We start from the raw sequence: 21182 nt of genomic DNA, 5'->3' as shown, positions 1-21182 counted from the left end.
GTACAGAAGCTTTGAGCTTCCAGCAGAGGGTCGGAAAGCAAGGGCGGGGGAACAGAACAGAAGACCTCTAAACCAGGAGGAACCTGGACACCTCTCCCAAAGACTACAGGCGCCGTGACTGACTGCGCAGGCGCACGGAGTCCGTGGGCGCGGTGGGCGGCGGCAAGAGGCGATTGGCTGGATTCCGACGCCCCGCCCCTCATCGACGTCAGCTGCCCGGTCGGCGGGTCAGTCCGCAGGTTCGGGTCGTTCTGGTGCCGTTGGGACCGGCGTGCTGCCAGGGGTTCGTCCCGCTCTTACGCTCGCTGGGAACCGAGCACCGTAGTCTGTGAGTCCGAGGGCGCGGGGGGCGAGCGCAACTCCGGCCGCGGTGTCTTCCGTCTGGCCCGAAGCCAGGCCTGCCTCGACAGCCGCGGGGAACCGGCCGGGAGAGGCGAGGACTTGAAGGAATCCTAAGGAATCCTAGTCTCGGCCTGTAGTCTCGGCCCGGGGTCCCGGCCGGGCTGCAGGGCAAAGCTGGGCGAGCTGAGACGAGGGGCTGAGCCATAGGTGGGGTCGGTTTTGGCGCGCTCTGGCGTTCGCGCTTCCTATTGGCTGGCGCACGCCGCGTTGGGCGGGGCTGGCGCGTCCGGAAAGGTGTGCGGCCGCTGAGTCTCAGGGACGGCGTGGCAGGGGTCTAGCCGGGTACCTCCGGCCGGCCAGCTCATAGGTAGTGCAAACGCTGCTTCTGGGACGAGGGCATTGAATCCTGCGTCTCCAATTCCAGAGATGCCGGTGTAGGTGACAGTGGGTTCTCCTCGGACTCTGTCCTATGCGCCTGACTAATGATAAACAAGATCTTAGGGCCATTACCTGCATTTTAGGAAACATTTCCCAAGCCTGGGCGTGGCAGTGCTCAATCTCCCGCATTCAGGAGGCCGAGGCCGGAGGTTCAGGAGTTCTGGGCCAACTTTGCCTACTTAGCCGTCTCAAAAGGAAAGAAGAAACACATCTAGAGTCCCTTGAGTGGGTTTCCGATAAGGTTTTATTGACGTGAAATAGAGTAGAAAATAGCAGAACTCCACACTGGGTTTAAGCTGTTTGTATTTACATACATGTGTGGGTGCTAGGACACAATGTAAATTATTAATTACATGTAAGTAAGAGGGGAATTGGTCTTAAGTTTGCTATGTAGCTGAGGATAATCTTGAATTCTGTTTCTTCTGCTTCCCAGCTGATGCCACTAGGCCTGGTCTATGCTGTACTAAGAAAGCATGCCTTTGAACATGCTAGTTAGGCACTCTACCCACGGAGCTACATCCCTAGCCAAAAGTTCTTGGATTTTTTTTTTTTTTTTTTTTTTGAGACAGGATCTTGGTTATGTAGCCTAGGCTGATCTCTGGCGTGTTATTTTCTTATCTCTGCCACTGCAGTCCGGAATGTGCCACTGTGACAGGCAGGATGGTATTCTTTAGGGTAGATCTGAGTGTGCTTAAGTGCCTGTTTTGATTTTCCCGGTGCCCCTTTCTCAGATCCTTTGAGATCTCTGTATTTTGTACAGGACACTGTGTCATTCTGTCAGATAGGGGTTCTACCATAAAGTAGGAACATTTTTGTGGTGTAAATAATTAAAAAAGAATCTAGACTCTACCCTCAGTTATAAACTACACTGTTTTAAAATTATTAAAATTTAAAAAAAAAATGCTTGTTTGTGTTGCCAGCTGAAAAATGAACTCCAGTATGAAGCAGAAACAGGAAGAAGCCCAAGAGAATGTGAAGGTATGTAATGGAACCTCTGAAATGTGCTTGAATTGGTTTCTTTTCATTAAGAGGTGAGGTCTTGCTGTGTTGCCCAGGCTGGCCCCAAACTCCTGGGCTGAAACCATTTTTCCTCAACCCTCAGAGTGAGTTTAAATTCAGGATTCATTATCAGAAGTTGGAAAATGGAGTGTACTCTTGCATACATTTTTGGGGAGAGGGTTTGGAGAGTATCAAGTTGTTTTCTGAACAGGTTAAGATTGAAATAGATGAATGAAACTTGGGAGTCTAGAAGTCTGTTATTCTAATGTACTATGTGTATGGAGAAAGGAGTGTCATAGCAGTGTACATTCCTTGAGTTATATTTTGCAAAGCTCACATGTGTAAAGTGTAAATCCTGGAAGTGTGCAAATGACAGCACCTTAGTTGGCTTCTTTGACCATTATCAAGATCAAACATTTAGTTCTATTTTCTTTTGTTTAGAGACTTGATTAATCTGTAATCTAAATTATATCTGAAATGTTGTTGTAATATTTGTTCTCATGGTAGTTGGCATTTGTCCCTCAGTTAAATAGAGAGATAATAATCAACAGTAGAAACTTTACCGTGGGAAAGGTGAACTTTGTCATGTGAAGTACAGTAACTTTCTCACGCCCGTGTGGTGTCATGTTCTTGCTAACCTTGTTTGAGTATTCACCATTGTTTACTATCCCATGGTGGCGGTATAACTAATGATTCTTTTTTTTCTCCCCCAAAATAGAACTCATAAATCAGGAAATATATAGGGGCTTACATATTATAAAGAAGGCAACTTTTTAATTTTTACTTATTTTATCTTTTGGTTTTTTTCGAGACAGGGTTTCTCTGTGTACCAGCCCTGACTATCCTGGAACTAGCTCTGTAGACCAGGCTGGCCTTGAACTCACAGAGATCTACCTGCCTCTGCCTCCCAAGTCCTGGGATTAAAGCATGCCCCACCACTACTGGGCTCAAAATTTTGTTTTTAAAGTACTGTCTTGGGGATTTTAGAGGGTTTTTTGGGGGAAGGGAATTGTTTTGAGGCTAGATCTCACTATGTAGCCTCGGCTATCCTGAAACTCATAGAAATCCGTCTGCCTCTGCCTCCTGAGTACTGGGATTAAATGTGTGTGCCACCATGCATGGCTTGTTTTTGTTGTTGTTTGTTTGAGATAGGCTCTCAGTATGCAGGCCTGGCTAGTGTGGCACTCACTATGTAGACCTCAGGCTGGCCTTGAACTCAGAGTTCCACCTGCCTCTACCTACCAAGTGCTGGTATTACAGGTTTGTGCTACACCTGGGCCAGAGTGTTTTAGTTTGTCTAAAGTACAGACATTTTATCAGTGTCCTAATGAATGAACTTGTAACAAAACTGCTTCTATTTTTAGATGATAGTTCAGGAGGGGCTACCATGGCATACACATGCACTTGCTTCCACCCACAATGTTTTCCTAAAAGTTATATTTCTGGTGCCAGACGTAGTGGTGCAAGCCTTTGGTTCCGGCACTCGGGATGTAGAAGCAGGTGGATCTCTGTGAATTCAAGGCCAGCCAGGGCTATATAGAAAGACCCTGTCTTCAATAAATTGATAAGTAAAAATTATATTCCTGGGCCTGTGAGATGCTTGTTGCCTAGCCTGATGACCCACTGGACTATATATGGTAAAAGAAAAGAACTGGCAAATTGTCTTCTGATCTCTACGTGTGTGTATATATGTGTACGTAAATGTAATATAACATTTTTAACAATATTTCTGTATTAGGGTTTGTATTTCTGTGATAAAACACTATGACCAAGCCAGGTGGTTGTGGTGCACAGCTTTAATCCCAGCACTGAGGAAGCAGAGGAGGGCGGATCTTCAAGTTGGAGGCCAGCCTGGTCTACAAAATGAGTTCTAGGACATCCAGGGCTACACAGACAGAACCTGCCTCAAAAAAACCAAAACAACAACAAAAACCACCCAGAGAGGAAAGTGTATTTCAGCTTCCAGCTCTCAGGTCACAGTCCAGCACTGAGGGAGGTCAGGACAAGAGCTCAAGGCAGGAACTGAAGATGCCCCTTACCTGCTTGCTTGCTCAGTTTCTGTCTTATGCACCCCAGTTACTTGCCCAAGGATAGCACTGGCAACAACTGAGCCCTTCATTTCAGTCCTCAACCAAGAAAATGCTCCCCACCCCATCCCTGCTTGCTTGCAGGCCATTCTTTCATCAGGTCAGATTACCTCTTCCCAGATAGGTCCTGGGTTTGACAAAAACCAACCAGCAGTCTTTTTCACAAATGCCCATAATGTTTGGGAATATTTAGAGTTCTGAGATGAATCTTTTTGGTTAGAGAAAAGAATTTTGAAGAATAATCTTTTCTTTCAGTGTTTACCTCTTTTGTAAGTAGTATAAGTTCCCATTCAGAAGATTTTAGGCAAATGTTCTACCACTGAGCTAAATCCCCAACCTGGAATATTTTTTTTTAAATAATAGACAGTCATTTTTTTTTAATTGAAAATTTGCCAGACGTTTGAATTATCAGTGCTACCATAGAAAGTGTGTTATGTGTGTTTTAACTAAAGTAAATGGATTGACTTACAGCAAGAATATGGATTAGAATGAGAAAAGTTACCTGTGTGTGTCTGGTTGGGTGGTGTGGCCCACCCATTCTTTTGTTTTGTTTTTCGAGACAGGGTTTCTCTGTGTAGTTTTGGTGCCTATCCAGATCTCTCTCTGTAGACCAGTCTGTCCTCAAATTCACAGATCTGCCTGGCTCTGCCTCCCGAGTGTTGGGATTAAAGGCATACGCACCGCCACCTGGCTGGCCCACCCATTCTTAACATTTCTTCAAACTTTATTATAACTTGGGAAGTAAGTTTGCTGATTGATAAAGCCAACATCTTATTCTGATACAGCATCAGGGCAAATCTTGTGTTCTTAGTGATTTCTTTTTTCTTAAACTCAAATTATAGTAAGACTAAGTCTAACTATATAGAAACTTGGAAAGTAATCATATAGCAGTAACCAGATAATGAATCATCTTGACTTTTAGAATAGTCCTGTTCCAAGGAGAACGCTGAAGATGATTCAGCCTTCTGCAGATGGATCTCTTGTTGGCAGAGAAAATGAGGTATGTGTCCAGGGCTAGCATGGGGAGATGGTCAATCAGCATTAAACAGTTCCCAGATTTTCCTAAATTCTAATCAAAATAGTTCCTGCAAATAAAATTTCTAAAATAATATACATTCTGGTAGGTGTTTTGAAGTTATGTTTATGGGCTGAAAAGACAGCTCTGTGGTTAAGAGCATACACTACTCTTTAATAGGACCTGAGTTCAGTTCCCAGTACCCATGTTAGTCAGGTAGATTACAACTGCCTCTAACTCTTCCTTAAAGGGATGGGACATCCTTTTCTGGCCAAGGACTGCACTCAAATCCATAAACCCACACACAGACATAAAAATATAATTACAAATAAAGTGTAAAAAATTTTACAACTATTTACTTTGGGTGTGCACATACCCACGTGTGTATATATGTGTTTGCATGGACTTTGGCTCATGTAAGTGTCACAATACACAGTTGAAATCAGGACTGCTTTCAGGAATCTGCTCCTGTCACTGTGGGTCCCAGGGATTGAATGCAGGTTGACAGCAAGTACCTTTATGTAGTGAGCCATCTCACCAGCCCTATTTTGGTAGTTTTGAATTATGTAACTTAAAAAGGCTCTTAAATGCATAAATAACTGAACAGTGTAGCTTTCTTGCTCATTAAATCTAATAAGCGTTTCCATCACAGTTGCCAAAAGGCTTGTCCAAAAGGAAGCACTGGAATGACCAGTTAACATCTAAGACTTCGAGCTCTGGGTCCAGAGGCTAGTGAAAATAAAGATGTTGGAGATGTCACCCAGGAAGCATTTGATCTTATGATTAAAGGTATGAAAAAAAGAGCATAGCCTTGTCTTGAAAGTTTAAATTTTGATGAAGGTGTATGATTTGGTGGGGTTGCTGTTTGATAATTTAAAATTTTGTTGTATAAATAGGCAAATACTCTAAATTTGGACACAGGGAACCATTTTTTGTGGGTGAGATATTATTAAGGAATAGGACCGTGACTAAATTGGCATCTGTGAGAGTAAATTGCACCAGGATTTTATGAGACCTGGAAGTGGGCTTTCAGGAGAAAAGTGGTGATAGAGAAAGGATGTGAGTACTCCAAGAAAACACGGAGTGGCAGGGCGGAGGAACCCCACTGGGAAGGGGTAAAGGTGAATGGGAAATTACTTTCTTTCTTTTTTTTTTTTTGGACCCAGCTGATCTTGAACTCGGAGAGTCACCTGCTTCTGCCTCCTAGTGCTGGGATTAAAGGCATGAGTCACCACCTCTTGGCTGAAATACACTTTTTTTTTCTGGGAAAGTGTTTCTCTGTGTAACAGCCTTGGCTGTCCTGGAACTCACTCTGACCTCTAACTCAGAGATATCCACCTGCCTCTGCCTCCCAAGTGCTGGGATTAAAGGCGTGCCCCACCACCACCTGGCCTGAAATACACTTTAATAAGTGTTAGTTTTTAATGGAAGAGTAGTAGAAATCAGAAGAGAAAAGAGAACGGAACATGTTTTACAATAACTGTGGTGGACTGTTGTTTTTGTTTTGTTTTGTTTTGTTTTGTTTTGTTTTTCGACAGGGTTTTTCTGTGTAGTTTTGGTGTTTGTCCTGGATCTTACTCTGTAGACCAGGCTGGCCTCAGAGATCCGTCTGCCTCTGCCTCCCAAGTGCTGGGATTAAAGGCGTGTGCCACCACTGCCCAGCCAGAAAGTACTTTTACAGGACAAAATTGCAAATGGTTGGTCTACTACATAGAACCACAGCAGTTTTGTAGTGCATATGAAACAGGACTTGGAATGTTGGTACCTGATGAGGTTAAAATCAGTCAAGGGTTAGTTCTATACATATGTCAGAAATATCGCTTGTACAGTCATCTGGTGATCATAGACATTCTTAGTCATAGAAAATACAAGCAAAACTATGACTTGAGAACTTCAGTGCATATATCATTAGAATTAAAAGACCCACACAGAGTGCCTGGATTTTGTTAAATCTGTTGTTGGTAGTGCATTGTGTACTCTTAAAGAAAAATCTTGTATATATTTTAGAACAGAACAAATGAGTAATATGTTGATGTTGGGAGGCAAGTTTTTTTTTGTTGTTGTTTTTAAGACTTATTTATTTATTATATATACAGTGTTCTGCCTGCATGTATGCCTGCAGGTCAGAAGAGGGCACTAGATCTCATTACAGATGGTTGTGAGCCACCATGTGATTGCTGGGAATTGAATTCAGGATCTCTGGAAGAGCAGCCAGTGCTCTTAACCTCTGAGCCATCTCTCCAGCCCCGGGAGGCAAGTTCTTAATTGGGTGAATGGAAATACACATGTGGAATGGAGAAGGGAAGGATGAAGTGTTGAATGGTTGAGAGTATTACTATCAATTGATTATTAAAATCCCTCCACTAAAAGTAAGAAACATAGCAGATATCCAATTCTTGGTTTGTAAACACTATTCTGCACTAAAGCTCTTCAGGAAATGGCCAACTCCAGGATTCTAATATCCAGAATACTATAGAATGATCCTTAGGTCTCATATCAGAAAATAAGGGAAAGTTTTGGACATATTTAAGGAATGGACTCTTTGAAGAGATTCACACTAATTAAATGTGTGGAAATTTGAGCATGAAACTGACTAGTGGCAAGAATGGCTTCTGCTAAAACTGGCATGGTGGCCCACACTTGTCATGCATGCTCTGAAATGGTAAAGGGAGGAAAATCACTTCAAAGTCATTCTCAGCTATGCATCAAGTTCAAGGCCAGCCTGGGATACATGTCTCAAAATAAAACCAGTGAAAAGACAGGAAGAATGACTCATGGTACAGTGAATGTAAAGAGCATATGAATCTGTAATGATAGCTTAAGAGAAAATGGACTAGAGAGAATCCCTGTCAAAATCACATCCACTGTAGAGTATGGAAGGTTTAGGCAAGAACTACCAGTAGAGTTAAAACTGGCTGGGGAACAGCTTAACAAACTCCAGTTTTACTCCTTAGATCTCTTATTAATTACCAAGAAAACAATTTTTACAGGGGTGAAATTTGATATATGGCAGCCAAATAAAATGATCAAATTTTATATTCCACATTGTAACAGACTGGTATGTACTTCCTGATAATACACTGAAGATACAATGCATTTATTCCTGCCAAAAATGTTGAGCTTGAAACAAATTCAAAATTAAGAATTAAATGCAAATTAACTAGTCTAGACTTTTCAAAGGTAACAGTATTTGGGCTGAGAGTGTAGCTCAATGGTGGTAGAGTCCTTGTCCCCCATAAAGGTCAAAGAAAAATCATAAACACAAAATGAATCTTGTAAAATATTTAACTGTATAGGTGATAGATCTGTTGCAATTCTTTTTAGGGATTGAAAACTTTGATATGTTGAAAAAATTAGATTAGAACTTTTCAACTGAGTTTTTTTTATAGCAATAAGTTTTGTGTTTTTAAATAAGGACTTGATATGTAGTCTAGGCTGGCCTCAGACTCCTGAGTGCTGGGAGCATGTGCTCCACCACAATCAGGTTTTGGCACTGACTTTTGAAGTCATGTAAACCATTGATTTATTCCAGAGAACCCATCTTCTCAGTATTGGAAAGAAGTGGCAGAAAAGCGGAGGAGAGCTCTCTGTGAAGCTCTTAAAGAAAACGAGAAGGTACGTGTGCGGTTCTCACCAGCTGAAGGGCTCTGGTAGTTTTCCCTCAGTTCAGCAGGGTCGACTGGCACAGACTAGCTTGACCGTGGGTCTCCTGGAGTTTGACTGCATAAGCAGAGTGAGGCCCAGTGTGTTATTGTTTGGGTTTGTCAGCGATCTGTTGGGAGAGTGCTCGAGATGAGAGCAGATTTGTGGAGTACTGAGCTTTTATTTTTATTCTGTAGCTTCATAAAGAAATTGAACAAAAGGACAGTGAGATTGCCCGCCTGAGGAAGGAGAATAAGGACTTGGCAGAGGTAGCAGAGCATGTACAGTACATGGCCGAGGTGATTGAGGTAGGTGATTCCGTAGTGACTGGGTTCAGAGTCATCGACCGTGTGGTCAGTGAGTGTGTTCACTCTGTCAGTTATTTTCCTTACCATCTGAAAGAGATAATAAAAAAAGTTACTCTGTTGCACAGTTGACACATTTCTAGGTTCTGGTTTTTGTATGATATCACCTATCATTTCTAAAACAAATAGGCGTTATCTGACTTTTTAAATTTGGGAGTAGCTACGGTGTTTCTAAGAGTCAGACTGATTCCTGTGACTTTACCAGACTTGTCTTTGTCACTTTCAGCCTTTTTTGTATTTACAAAGCAAATCCATCTTACCAATGGAAAGAAAGCTTTTCAAATCAAACCTTCTCACATTAAATTTAGAGCCATGACAATGTTATTGTTGCTGTTTTAAGATTTAAAAAAAAAAATTTTTTTTACTATTTTTAATTATGTGTAAATATGGCCTGGAGCTAGAGTTACGCCTGATGTGGGTGCTGGAATAGAACTCTGGTCCTCTAGAGGAACACTGCATGCTCTTAACCACTGAGTCATCTCTCCAGCCCTGCCATGACAATCTTTGAAGTACTGAACTAGTTCTCTCTGTTGGCTTTAAAAATATGGTTCCCCAGCTGGTTGGAAATGAAGAACACAAGAGAAGTATCAATTTAGGTTGTACTTTGGAAGCAGCTCAATCAGTGCTTTAAAAAAACAGGGAATTACTAACTGGATTTTGCTGAAATATGATGTAGCGCTGTATAGGCATTGATGTAGTTAGAGTTTTCCTGCCTGGCCCACAGTCAGGACAAATCTTTCTCACCCACCATGCCCATAGATGCTCAGACCAACCAAGTAAACACACAGAAACTTACATTGTTTACAAACTGTATGGCCGTGGCAGGCTTTTTGTTATCTACTTCTTCTATCTTAAATTAACCCATTTCTATTAATCTATACTTTGCCACGTGGCTCGTGGCTTACCAGTACCTTACATCTTCCTTGTCATGGTGGTCGCTGGCAGTGTATCTCCTCCCCAGCCTTCCACTTCCCAGAATTCTCTTCTCTGTTGTCCCGCCTATACTTCCTGCCTGGGCACTGGCCAAACAGCATTTTATTTATACAGAGCGATATCCACAGCACATTGATATAACACTGTAAAAGAATTTATTGAGGGTATTATAGCATTGGTGGGTTGCCGTATCGGTATACTGAGTATCAGTGTATTTCAGTTTCAAGATCTTAACAATAAATCACTGGCTTATTCCCTAATAGAGGCTGAGTAATGAACCCCTGGATAGCTTTGAATCACCAGAGAGTCAGGAATTTGATTCCGAAGAGGAGACTGTTGAGGATTCTGAAGTGGAAGACTCAGAGACTGGCACGTGTGCTGAAGAGATTGTGTCCTCCTCCACGGACGCCAAACCGTGTACATGAAGTGTCGGGTGCACTGCCAGCTTTGCCATTTGGTGTAGCTCTTGGGAAATGAACTACAATATGCGGGTGCTGCAGTCCAGGTTGGAGTCTGGGGCTAGCACCACATTCAAATACAGACAGTATGTATTTTAATCTGTTTGATGTAAATATCATTTTCAGTTTCTCAGTGTCAGATGTGACTTGTGTATATTAAATAAACTTCAGTTTCCTGTTGAACATGCTATATCTTGGAGAATTCAATGTATCCAGTTTGTAGAGAATGCATCTGTTTCTATAGTATTTTATTATTTCACTTTGTAGAAGTGGGAAATGAACTTCCTTCTGTCTGGAGCTAAATAATCTGTTGATCTGATCTCAGGATCACTTTGAGCAATGTTGATTTTCATGTTTGTCTATTTTTAATCATGTTTTGAGTGAAGCGTCTACTTTCCTAAAGCTTCCCCAAGTGAATTTGATTAGCTAGGTAAAGGCCTGTCTAAGTCGTATGGTCATAGTATTTTTGAACTTTCCAAGCAGTAGGTAGTGGGTGATAGAGACAGTCCTCAGAAGCAAAGTGGTGAATGGAAGTGCAGGGGGAAACACAGTGTAGCTGAAAGTTTGGAAACTATACACAAAGTGTGTATCAAAGGAGTAAGAAGAAAACCAGACAGGAGACATTGCTAGAAAAGCATGCAACATCGGGTTGGAGTATGTGCTGATGGGCATGTAAGTGTTTTTATATAGGTTGACAACAAAGAACATTATCGACCATTACTTTTATTACCCTTACTTACTTGTGTATGAATGTCAGAGGTTGGTTTGTGGGAGTCAGTTCTTCCACTTTGTGGGTCACAGAGATGGGTTGCCAGGCTTGGCAGCAAGAGTCTGCCTATTGAGCCATGTCACCAGCCCCAAAAGATTATTATTAGTTTTTTTTTTTTTTGCCAGAGCTGAGGATCGAACCCAGGGCTTTGTGCTAGGCAAGCGCTCTACCACTGAGCTAAATCCCCAACCCCCCCTCAAAAGATTATTTTAGGTATGTTTTCTTCCAGAACTTTAATTTTCCTATCACCAATATTGAGGAAAAGCCTGTGTTAGTATTAATGTGATGAAAAAGACTACTGTGTCTGATCTAAGTGCTTAAGAAAGGAAGCTGTATTAGAGTGGTGCTGTAACTCAGTTGAGCTTAGCATGCACAATGGCCTGCTTTATCCCAGCTGCACAAGCTAAGTGTAGTGGTGTGCACTTGTAATTCTAGTGCTCTGGGAGGTGGAGGCAGGAGGATCAGAAAAGTTCAGGGTCCTCTGCTACATAATGAATTCAAGGCCAGCCTGGGCTACATGAGACCCTGTTGCAAAACAAACAGGCCAGGGAGATGGCTTAGTTGGTAGGAGGACTAGCTGTGAGGGCCGTGGACCTGAGTTTCATCCCTTGAGTCCTGTCCCGTCCCCCTCTTTTTTTTTTTTTTTTTTAAAGACAAGCTCTCTCTGTATAGCTCTGGCTGACCTGCAACTCTATGTAGACCAGGCTGGCCTCGGACTTGGGGATCCACCTACCTCTGTCTCCCAGAACACTGGAGTTCTGGGATTAAAAGGCTTTCGCTCACATGCCCAGTTAATGGAATTCATGCTTTTAAGACAAGCTAGGTGGTCTGCAGTCCCAGCACACTTCTATGTGGAGACAGCAAGCAGAGATGAGAGCTCACGGGCTATCTAGCCTGGTTTATGCAGAGCAGCAGAAATGATAACCAACTCAGGAAAGGTATTCTCTGACCATTCGTGTGCTTTGGCATGTGTGCCACACTCAAATAGGTAATAAATATTTTAAAAACAAAAATGGAAGCTTTTACTAATAACTTTGTTCAATGGGACTTGGAAGTGATGGTGATATACCTGTGTTGTACAATGAAGGAGCCACTAGTTCAGCATTTAAAATGTGGTTAGTGTGAACGGAAAAAAGATTTAATTTATGTTTTATAAACTACTCAAGGCTAGCGGCTACTGCAAGATGGAGATGGTGGCTATGCATGTTTCGGATTTGGGTCACTAGCTTAAAGATTGCATTAGAGAACTGGCAAATTAATTTTTAAAAATACTTGGGATAGGGCAAGGGGGAGAATCTGGTAATGTCACAATTAGGAGAGTGGAACTGTGTGACTTAGTTTAGTTGTACAAGGGTATAACTAAACATCTCAGGGTAACGTTTCCTACATGTGCTGAGGTCTTAGCCCTGTCCATGTTTCCTCCTGTCTGTCCCCTGCTTGTTGCTCGCCCACCCCCAACTCTCAAATATTCTTCTTTCATGACCATGTATTCCATCAATATCCTTCCTCCCCCACTGTTTATAAAGAGGATTTTTAAAGCACCATTGTAGTTGGAGAGCGTCTCTCCAGGTGCCACCAAGCCCCTGCGGTCCCATAACCCACGTACAAAATAATCACTCAGACGCTTATATTACTTATAAACTGTATGGCCATGGCAGGCTTCTTGCTATCTAGTTCTTCTATCTTAACTTAACCCATTTCTATTCATCTATACTTTGCCACGTGGCTTGTGGCTTACCAGTACCTTACATCTTCCTTGTCATGGCAGTGGCTGGTGGTGTCTCTCTCCCCAGCCTTCCATTTCCTACAATTCTCCTTGCCCTGCCTACCCTATCCTTCCTGCCTGGCTACTGGCCAATCAGCACTTTATTTTAACCAATCAGAGCAACACATTTGACATACAGAACATCCCACAGCATACCGTGGTAACAACTTTTAGGGCAATGCCAGAGCAGGAAAGGTTTCTAAAATGAAAAAGCCTTAACAATATTTGGGTTTGCAAAAGTTTCTCATACAGGACATGAAGAGCTAGAGCTGTGTCATCAATAGGCTTTGTAAAAAGTAGAACTTCCTCTTTGAAAAACAGGCAAAAGACACAGCTACTCAGAGATACTTTTCTCCAGTTGCGTAAGGTTCTCTCAGACTCTCTGGTTTTTTTTTTGTTTTTTTTTTGAGCTGAATATCGAACCCAGCCTAGCACTCTACCACTGAGCTAAATCCCCAACCCCTATACTTGTTTTTAAAAAGCTGGGTGTAGTGGCCCATACCTTTAATCCCAGCACTAGGGAGGAAGATCTTTGCATTTGAGGGCAGCCTGGTCTACAAAGTGAATTCTAAGACAGCAAAGGGCTACATAGAGAAATTATCTCAAAAAACAACAAAAGCTCTTGATAAAAGAAATTCAGATGCTTTCAGAAGTATATTCTAGTACATTTTAATGCAGCACATGACCACCGTACTGCCATAATGGCCCTTAATTCTGTCTAACTAACTATTCCTTTAAAAGATCTCTGGATTTAGCCTTCTGCAGTAGCACACACCTTTAATCCCAGCAGTCTGGAGGCAGAGGCAGGAAGATCTCTGAGTTCTAGGACAGCCAAGGCTACAGAGTAAGACCCTGTCTTCAAAAAACCAAACCAAACCGACCAAACAACAACAAAACCCCCCAAAGATCTCTGGACTTCAGGTTTTACCTGATAAATCACAGGTCAAGGAACTGCAAGGAATTTATAACTATCAGAGCACCTAGGTCCTTTGGATAGGGTAACAGGTTCTTACAGTATGTATACCAGCCTAGTTCTCAGCAGGATTAACAAGTCCATTTTCCTGCTGGACAACGATGGCACACACCTCTAATCCTGGACAGCCAGGACTACACAGAGAAACCCTATCTTGAAAAACCAAGGAAAAAAATGTCCATTTTCCCCACAGTAATTTTTTTTTCAGTTCAAACTTCCTTCCCTTTGATTTAAAATGCAAATTGCTATTACATAGTTTTGATACTCAAAGAAGAATTTGTTCACATAATGTTACTAACATTTCCAGGTAATTTGATAGCAATGCCAACAAATACCTGATACACCTACTTGGGTGTTTGCACTTTTGGGGGGCTTGGTTCCTCTGGAATGGGGATTCACAGCTCATCTGAAATTGGTCCAAATTCCTGGGTAATGCAGGGGTAGATTTCCTTATGGAGGCTTGCTTTGTCCTTAGCAATGTCACCTCAGTTTCTTTTCCTGTTGCTATGATAAAATTCTCAGGCAAAGGCAATATTTATTAGTTTTTTAAATGTATTTTTACTTAATTTAGCTCAGACCCTCCCTTCTTATACCAGGACTTCCAGGGCACAGGATGGAGAAGAGAGAAGAGAAAAGAGAATGGAAGAACTAGATGGGTAAGAACTTGAGAGGAACAAACTGAGATGGGGAAGAACTAGATTGAAGGACTAGAAGAGAGTACTAGAGGAACGAGATGGAAGATGAGGAAGAGTTAGATGGGGAAGTACTAGCTGGGTAAGAACAAGCTGAAAAGGCCCTAGGTGAGGCAGAATTAAGATGAGAGAATTAAGATAGAACTTAGAGGGAGCAATAGATAAGTATAGAGAGAAGTCAGGCAAGAAAGGAGCTAGGCATGAGAACAGAACTGAAGCTGTGTGCATAGGATGTTATGCCAGAGGAATTAAAGCACATGGACCATAGAGCTCGGTGTGCTGAGATTCTATTTCCCGAAAATAGTCCTCGCCATTAGTAGTTCTCTCTCCTGAGCCCCTGGGATGTGTAATATTGAGGCTGGTCCCTCCAATATTACACAAGAGGAGAGATTATCCAATGGTTAAGAGCACTTGCTGCTCTTTCACAGGACCTGGGTCCAGTCTCCTACACCCACTTAGTGGTTCGTAAATGCCTATAGCTCTAGTTCCAGGGGATCCGCTGGCTTCTGAAGCCACCAGGCAAGTCACGTGGTGCATAAATAGACATGCAAGCAAGCACAGAATAATAATTTTGTTGTTATTTGTGTGGGGGTCACCTGCATGTGCCTTTAGGCATGTGTGGAGGTCAGAGGAACACTCCTGGGGGTTGGTTCTCTCCTATATGGTGTGGAACTATGCAGGCCTGTGCTTGCTGTTTCAGTCTCTGGGCGCCCATGGGAGCCCTGCTTAGTTGACTCAGTGACTGTTCTCTGGTGTCCTCCATCCCTCTGACTCTTACAGCCTTTCCTCATCCCCTTCTTCGGGGTTCCTGGAGCTCTGAGGGGAAGGATCTGATGGAGACCTCCAATTTAAACTGTGTAATATCTGTTTGCGGGTCTCTGCATCTGCTCCCGTCTGCTCTAGGAGGAAGTCTCTGATGGCAACTGGACAGGCCACTGTGATCTATGAGTATAGCAGAATATCAAGAGTCATTTCATTGATTTTTTTTTTTCTTAAGACCAATCTGTAATTAGAAGTTTCTGTCCCACCAGCAACTCTCAAATACCTGGCAGCTGCTTCCCAAATAATTGACTCGGAGGCTTAATATTACTTATAAATGTTCATCCAGTAGGTCAGGCTTATTACTAGCTAGCTCTTACACTTAAATTAACCCATAATTTTTTAAAAATTTTTATTTATTTATTTATTTATTTATTTAGGTTTTTCAAGACAGGGTTTCTCTGTGTAGCTTTGCACCTTTCCTGGAACTCACTCTATAGCCCAGGCTAGCCTTGAACTCACAGAGATCCGCCTGCCTCTGCCTCTGCCTCTGCCTCCTGAGTGCTGGGATTAAAGGCGTGCACCACCACCGCCCGGCTCAGTCTGGGTTGTTTAGGGATCTCCAGAGGGCTTCCTAGGCCAACAATTTGACCAAATGTAACCAACTCAACTCTCACCACAGGAAGCCTTACCTGGCTTCAAAAAATGGCCAGTTCAGACTCAGTATTCTCCATTACTAGGAGTCCTCACTAGGGTCATCATCATAGATTCTAGTAATCTCCCACTGCACTAGGTTTCCACCCCTCACCCCAAATGCCCCCTAATTCCAGCTGTCTCTTCCCACAGTCCCTCCACCCCATCCCCACCTGATCCCTCTTGGTCCCTACTCACTTCCAATCTACCTGCACAATCTAGTCTATTTCCCCTTCCCAGGGAGATCCATTGAAAGCACATTTTTAAAATCCATACTCCACCAGGCGGTGGTGGCCCACGCCTTTCATCCCAGCACTCAGGAGGCAGAGGTAGGCGGATCTCACACAGCCAAAGCCGTTACACAGTGAAATTCTGTCTCAGAAAACCAAAACCAACCAACCAACCAACCAAACAAACAAACCTGTACCCTCTCTCTTGTCCCTTTTGCTGGTTCCAGGGATCAACTCCCAAATACAGTCCTAGTACTTGGATCCATATCTCCGATTGTTTCTGGGAAAACCCAAATGCTGGAGAGATGATTTTAAAAGGCTTAGTAACAGTTAGAAAACAAAAGGACTTGAAAACTGGCTATCCAGTTTGGCATTCAAGACTTAGCACCACAGTGCTACAAAATGTCACAGTAACACACGACTTAGCCATGTATTTTTTACCTCCTTCAATCTGATGGGCACCTTTTGGAGCGTAAGTAGGCTTGGTGGCCAGATTGCCTTACACTCCATTCTGTAGAGAATATGTTCCCTGAGCACAGTCAGAAGAGCTTTTCGACATCTCTGATTAAATATGTAAACTGGACATAGCCATGGTTTCTTCTCCTAACCCCCCCAAGAAACCTAAAGCCAATTCCACTCAATAAAGCTAGAGCCCAGCAATGAAGAAGTGACGTGTGGGGATAACAAGACACTGTTACTAGTCAGTTTCATTTTTAGAAATATCTTTGATATACTTGTGTGAAATATATGATATTCATTACTGCTTTGACCTGTTGAGATGGGAAGCAATCTAAATGTTACTCCAGCTGTGGCAGAATCTTCTGAAGCAGTGAGGAAGAGTAAGTAATTCATTACTATATGTAGAATGTTAATATGTGGTTTTTTTTTTCTTTTTGGTTTTTCAAGACAGGGTTTCTCTGTGTAGCTTTGCGCCTTTCCTGTAGCCCAGGCTGGCCTTGAACTCACAGAGATCCGCCTGCCTCTGCCTCCCGAGTGCTGGGATTAAAGGCATGAGCCACCACTGCCCAGCATTAATATGTTTTTAAAAGGGTATATTTTATGCTACTTTTTATTTTTTTTTTCCTCCCTTCAGTGTTGAGGATTGAACCCAGAGCTTTCTGCAGGCTAGGCAAAGACTTCACCACTAAGCCGCATGTATGCTTTTCTGTATCACATGTTTTCTTCCAGGAACAGGACACTCCAATAGCACAGCACTCCCGATTCCAGCAGAGTGGCATGACATGACAGGATTGATGTCTTTAGAAAATATAAACTCAGTATCATGGGCTCAACTTTCCCTGTCCTCCTGGGATGCTGCTTGCATGGAACATTGCTGTTTGCTACTGTTTCTTGACTTCAGGAAAAGATTGAAGTTGAATCTATCAGTCAAGGGCTGGGTATGTGTTGTGGATATCGCTCTGTGTGAATAAAATTCTGATTGGCCAGTGGCCAGGCAGGAAGTATAGGTGGGACAAGAGAGAAGAGAATTCTGGGAGGTGGAAGGCTGAGAAAAAGAGACACTGCCAGCTACCGCCATGACAATGAAGATGTAAAGGTACAGGTAAGCCACGAACCAAGTGGCAAAGTATAGATTAATAGAAATGGGTTAATTTAAGATAGAAAAAGTAGATAACAAGAAGCCTGCCATCGCCATACAGTTTGTAAACAATGTAAGTTTCTGTGTGTTTACTTGGTTGGTTCTGAGCATCTATGGGCCTGGCAGGTGAGAGAGATTTGTCCTGACCGTGGGCCAGGCAGGAAAACTCTAACTACAGGTATGTGCAAGGCCCTGGTTTCAGTCTCCAGTACCTTGAGAATGTCAACGCTGCCAATCAGAGGAAGACATTGGATAATGAAAGGCAAGGGTACATAGAGGAGTAGGACCTATCACTAGGGGTGATAGAGGTACATGACACCTAGAACTTGTTATCTTGCTGGGTTTCATGATGATCATGAGTTCTCCAAGAGATGCTGAATATAGAGAAGAAAAATGTGGAACTTAATGGCAGGCATCCAGGAGCTAAGTGAAAAGCAACCACAGGGAAAAGAGTTGTACAAGGACAGCTCGGAAAAGCATTGAAAGAATTATGCTGCCTAATTGCATAACAATTATATTGAGAGTGGGCACATGGATGTAGTAAGAAAATGTTCATATGCTGTCTTAGTCACTGCTTTATTGAGATGAACAGACACCATGACCAAGGCAACCCTTATAAAGGAAAGCATGTAACTGGGGGCTTGCTTAGATTCAGAGGCTTAGTTCATTATCATGGCAGGGAGCATGGTGGCATGTAGGCTGGCATGATGCTGAGAAGTAGCTGAGAGCTTTATATCTTGATCCTCAGGCAGCAGGCACAGAGAGAGGAGGGGAGGGAAGGAGAGGAGACAGAGAGACAGAGATGAGAGAGATTGGCTGTGGACCTTTGAAACAGGAAAGCCCACTCAATGCTCACTCAATACTTAACTAAAGATGCCACTGAACTCCTGATATTTTGCTCCTACTTCCCAAGTGCTGAGATGAGAGGCTTATGTTGCTATTCTTGGTAAGCATGTAGTGTGATGAGAACCCAGGGTATGTTTTTTTCTCAATGAGGAATTGGTAATGAAGTAATTGTTCTAAATCAGCTTCAAGTAGATATCAGAAAATAATGTTCATGGTTTAATGGTAGACACTAGAGGCTATCACTTTGGTTTTTGTGTAAAGGCTTAAAACCAATATTCCCACCATTATTCAACAATGGCATGCAGCCCATTGCGTCTAATTGCAACTGCATGCTACAGAGTGTATGGAAGAATTTTATGTAGTTCAAGTTGACCTCAGCTTCCTTGGGGGCCACTTGTCGTGCCTGCCGACAGTCAGCTGGGTAGCTGGATGGAGGCGTGCGGATTGAAGAGACAATGAAGAAGACAGAAAAGAGTCGAGAGGTCTGCTGGTCAATGCCAGACAGCCCCGAGTTTATTTCACAGCAAGCTCATATACAGTTTTGAAGGACAATGTAGAATGTATAGCACAGCCATTCAACCTCTATCTATCCTGTCCTTGAGTCAAGGAACAGACAGTTTCATTTTCTATCTCAATGTACCTCTGGCTGGTGTCAGCAGCCTGCATCTAGCTAGCTAGTGTGTTCCTTCCCATGGGCTAATCAGGTCTTTCTCAAAGCCTTTCAAGGACACTCTGGGGACTAATCAGAACTTTTTCACAGCCTTGGAGCAAACAAGCTTGAACTCTATTGACTCAGAATAGACTTCAGATTCAAACTGGGAAACTGAGTCAGTTTGTGGGCTCCCACACCTCAGACTCAGTCAGTAGCTGAGGATGACTTTGAACTCTGGTCCTCCTGCCTCTGCCTTCCAAGTCCTCTGGAAGAGCACTCCTCACTGCTGAGTCATCTCTATCCCTTATAGTATTTGCCTTTAAACCTGGGATTACAAGTGTGTGCCACCATGTCTGGCTGCTTTTTGCTTTCCACTTTTAAAAACACTTTTTTTTGTGTGGGTATGTATATGATGTGTGTATGTGTATGTTCATGTGCATGAGTATGGGTGTGTGAGTGCTACAGGGTGCATGTGGAGGTCAGAGGGCAGCCTTGGGTGTCAGACCTCATCTTCTACCTTGTTTGAGACAGGGTCTCTTGTTCACAGCCATGAACACCAGGCTAGCTCATGCACAGTCCTCAGGGATTCTCCTGTCTCTGCCTCTCATAGTGCCCAAGGAGTGCTGGGCTTTCAAGCACACTCTGCTGTGGTCAGCTTTAGGTTGGTTCTGGGGATTCACTCTCAGGTCCTTATACTTGTGTGGCAAGCTCTTTATCCACACTGAACCAGTTCTCCAGCTGCCTCTCTGCTACCCCTCCACTTATTTTTTTTTCCCCGAGACAGGGTTTCTCTGTGTAGCTTTGCGCCTTTCCTGGAACTCACTTGGTAGCCCAGGCTGGCCTTGAACTCACAGAGATCCACCTGGCTCTGCCTCCCGAGTGCTGGGATTAAAGGAGTGTGCCACCACCCGGCTTTTTTTTTTTTTTTTTTTTTAAAGACAAGGTATCACTATATAGCTCTGGCTGGCCTGTTACTCAATATGTAGACCAGACAGACTGTCTTCAAACTATGGAGCTTTGTATCCTGAGTGTTATTAAATGTTTGCTCTACCACACCTGGCCGGCCAGCCTGCCTTCCTTCCTTCCTTCCTTCCTTCCTTCCTTCCTTCCTTCCTTCCTTTCTTCCTTCCTTCATTCCTCCCTCCCTCCCTCCCTTCTTCCTTCCTTCCTTTCTTTCTTTTTTCTTCTCTCTCTCTCGCTCTCCCCACCCTCCTTTTTTCCTTTCTTTTTCTTTTCTTTCTTTCAAGAATAAGGTCTCTTTTAGTTTTTCAAGACAGGGGTTCTCTGTGTAGCCCTGGCTGTCCTGGAACTCACTCTGTAGGGCAGGCTGGTCTGGAACCCAGAAGAATAGGTCTCACTGTTACACAGGCTAGTTGTGAACTCAACCCTCTTGCCTCCACCTGCCAAGTAGCTGAACTGGGGTTAAAAGCCTGGATGATTCAACATCGTTATTTCCTAATAAAAAAATGGGAGAGATTACACTTGTGTGAGCTCAAAGAGCCCCGTATCTCTAAATTCACAGTAAGCAGTGGAACTGTTCAGAGGTTTTATGATTACAGGGGACAGACTGTATGGATGTCTACATAGATTGTGTGTGTGTACATGTTTGTATGTGTGTAGTGCATGTGTATAGGTCTGAAGTTGACCTAGTGTGTCTTCTCCCATCACTGCCCATCTATACGGAGGCTTCATCACTGCTGGGACCACAAGTGGGGTGCCAGCACCCACATAGCTTTTTGGTGTATTCTGGGGATCTAGACTTGTCCTCAGGCATGCATAAGAAGTACTTTCCCCACTGAACTGTCTCCTCAGCCTGTGCAGAGAACTTTTTAACTGCAAAAGGCAAGCGTGTAGAACAACACATGGCTTTTAGTCTTTATTTCAGGTTTCCAGTGCAATGCAATGGCACAGATGGCTGGAACATGGA

General features: G+C 43.1%; 1 protein-coding gene across 1 annotated transcript; it reads left to right on the top strand.

The window, feature by feature from the left end:
* Positions 1-206: 206 nt before the first annotated feature.
* Gmnn (geminin DNA replication inhibitor) lies at positions 207-10462 on the top strand. Its single transcript, XM_036188552.1, is given in 8 exon segments — positions 207-328; positions 1701-1758; positions 4789-4866; positions 5534-5596; positions 5598-5670; positions 8414-8496; positions 8721-8831; positions 10085-10462. Coding segments are annotated over 7 exon segments (621 nt in total). The 5' UTR covers positions 207-328; positions 1701-1707; the 3' UTR covers positions 10247-10462.
* Positions 10463-21182: the final 10720 nt, after the last annotated feature.

This window comes from Onychomys torridus, chromosome 5 (assembly GCF_903995425.1).
Source record: "Onychomys torridus chromosome 5, mOncTor1.1, whole genome shotgun sequence".
NCBI classification, from domain to species: Eukaryota; Metazoa; Chordata; class Mammalia; order Rodentia; family Cricetidae; genus Onychomys; species Onychomys torridus.
The sequence above is the reverse complement of the archived record's forward strand: the minus strand, read 5'-3'. Positions and strand labels throughout refer to the sequence as shown.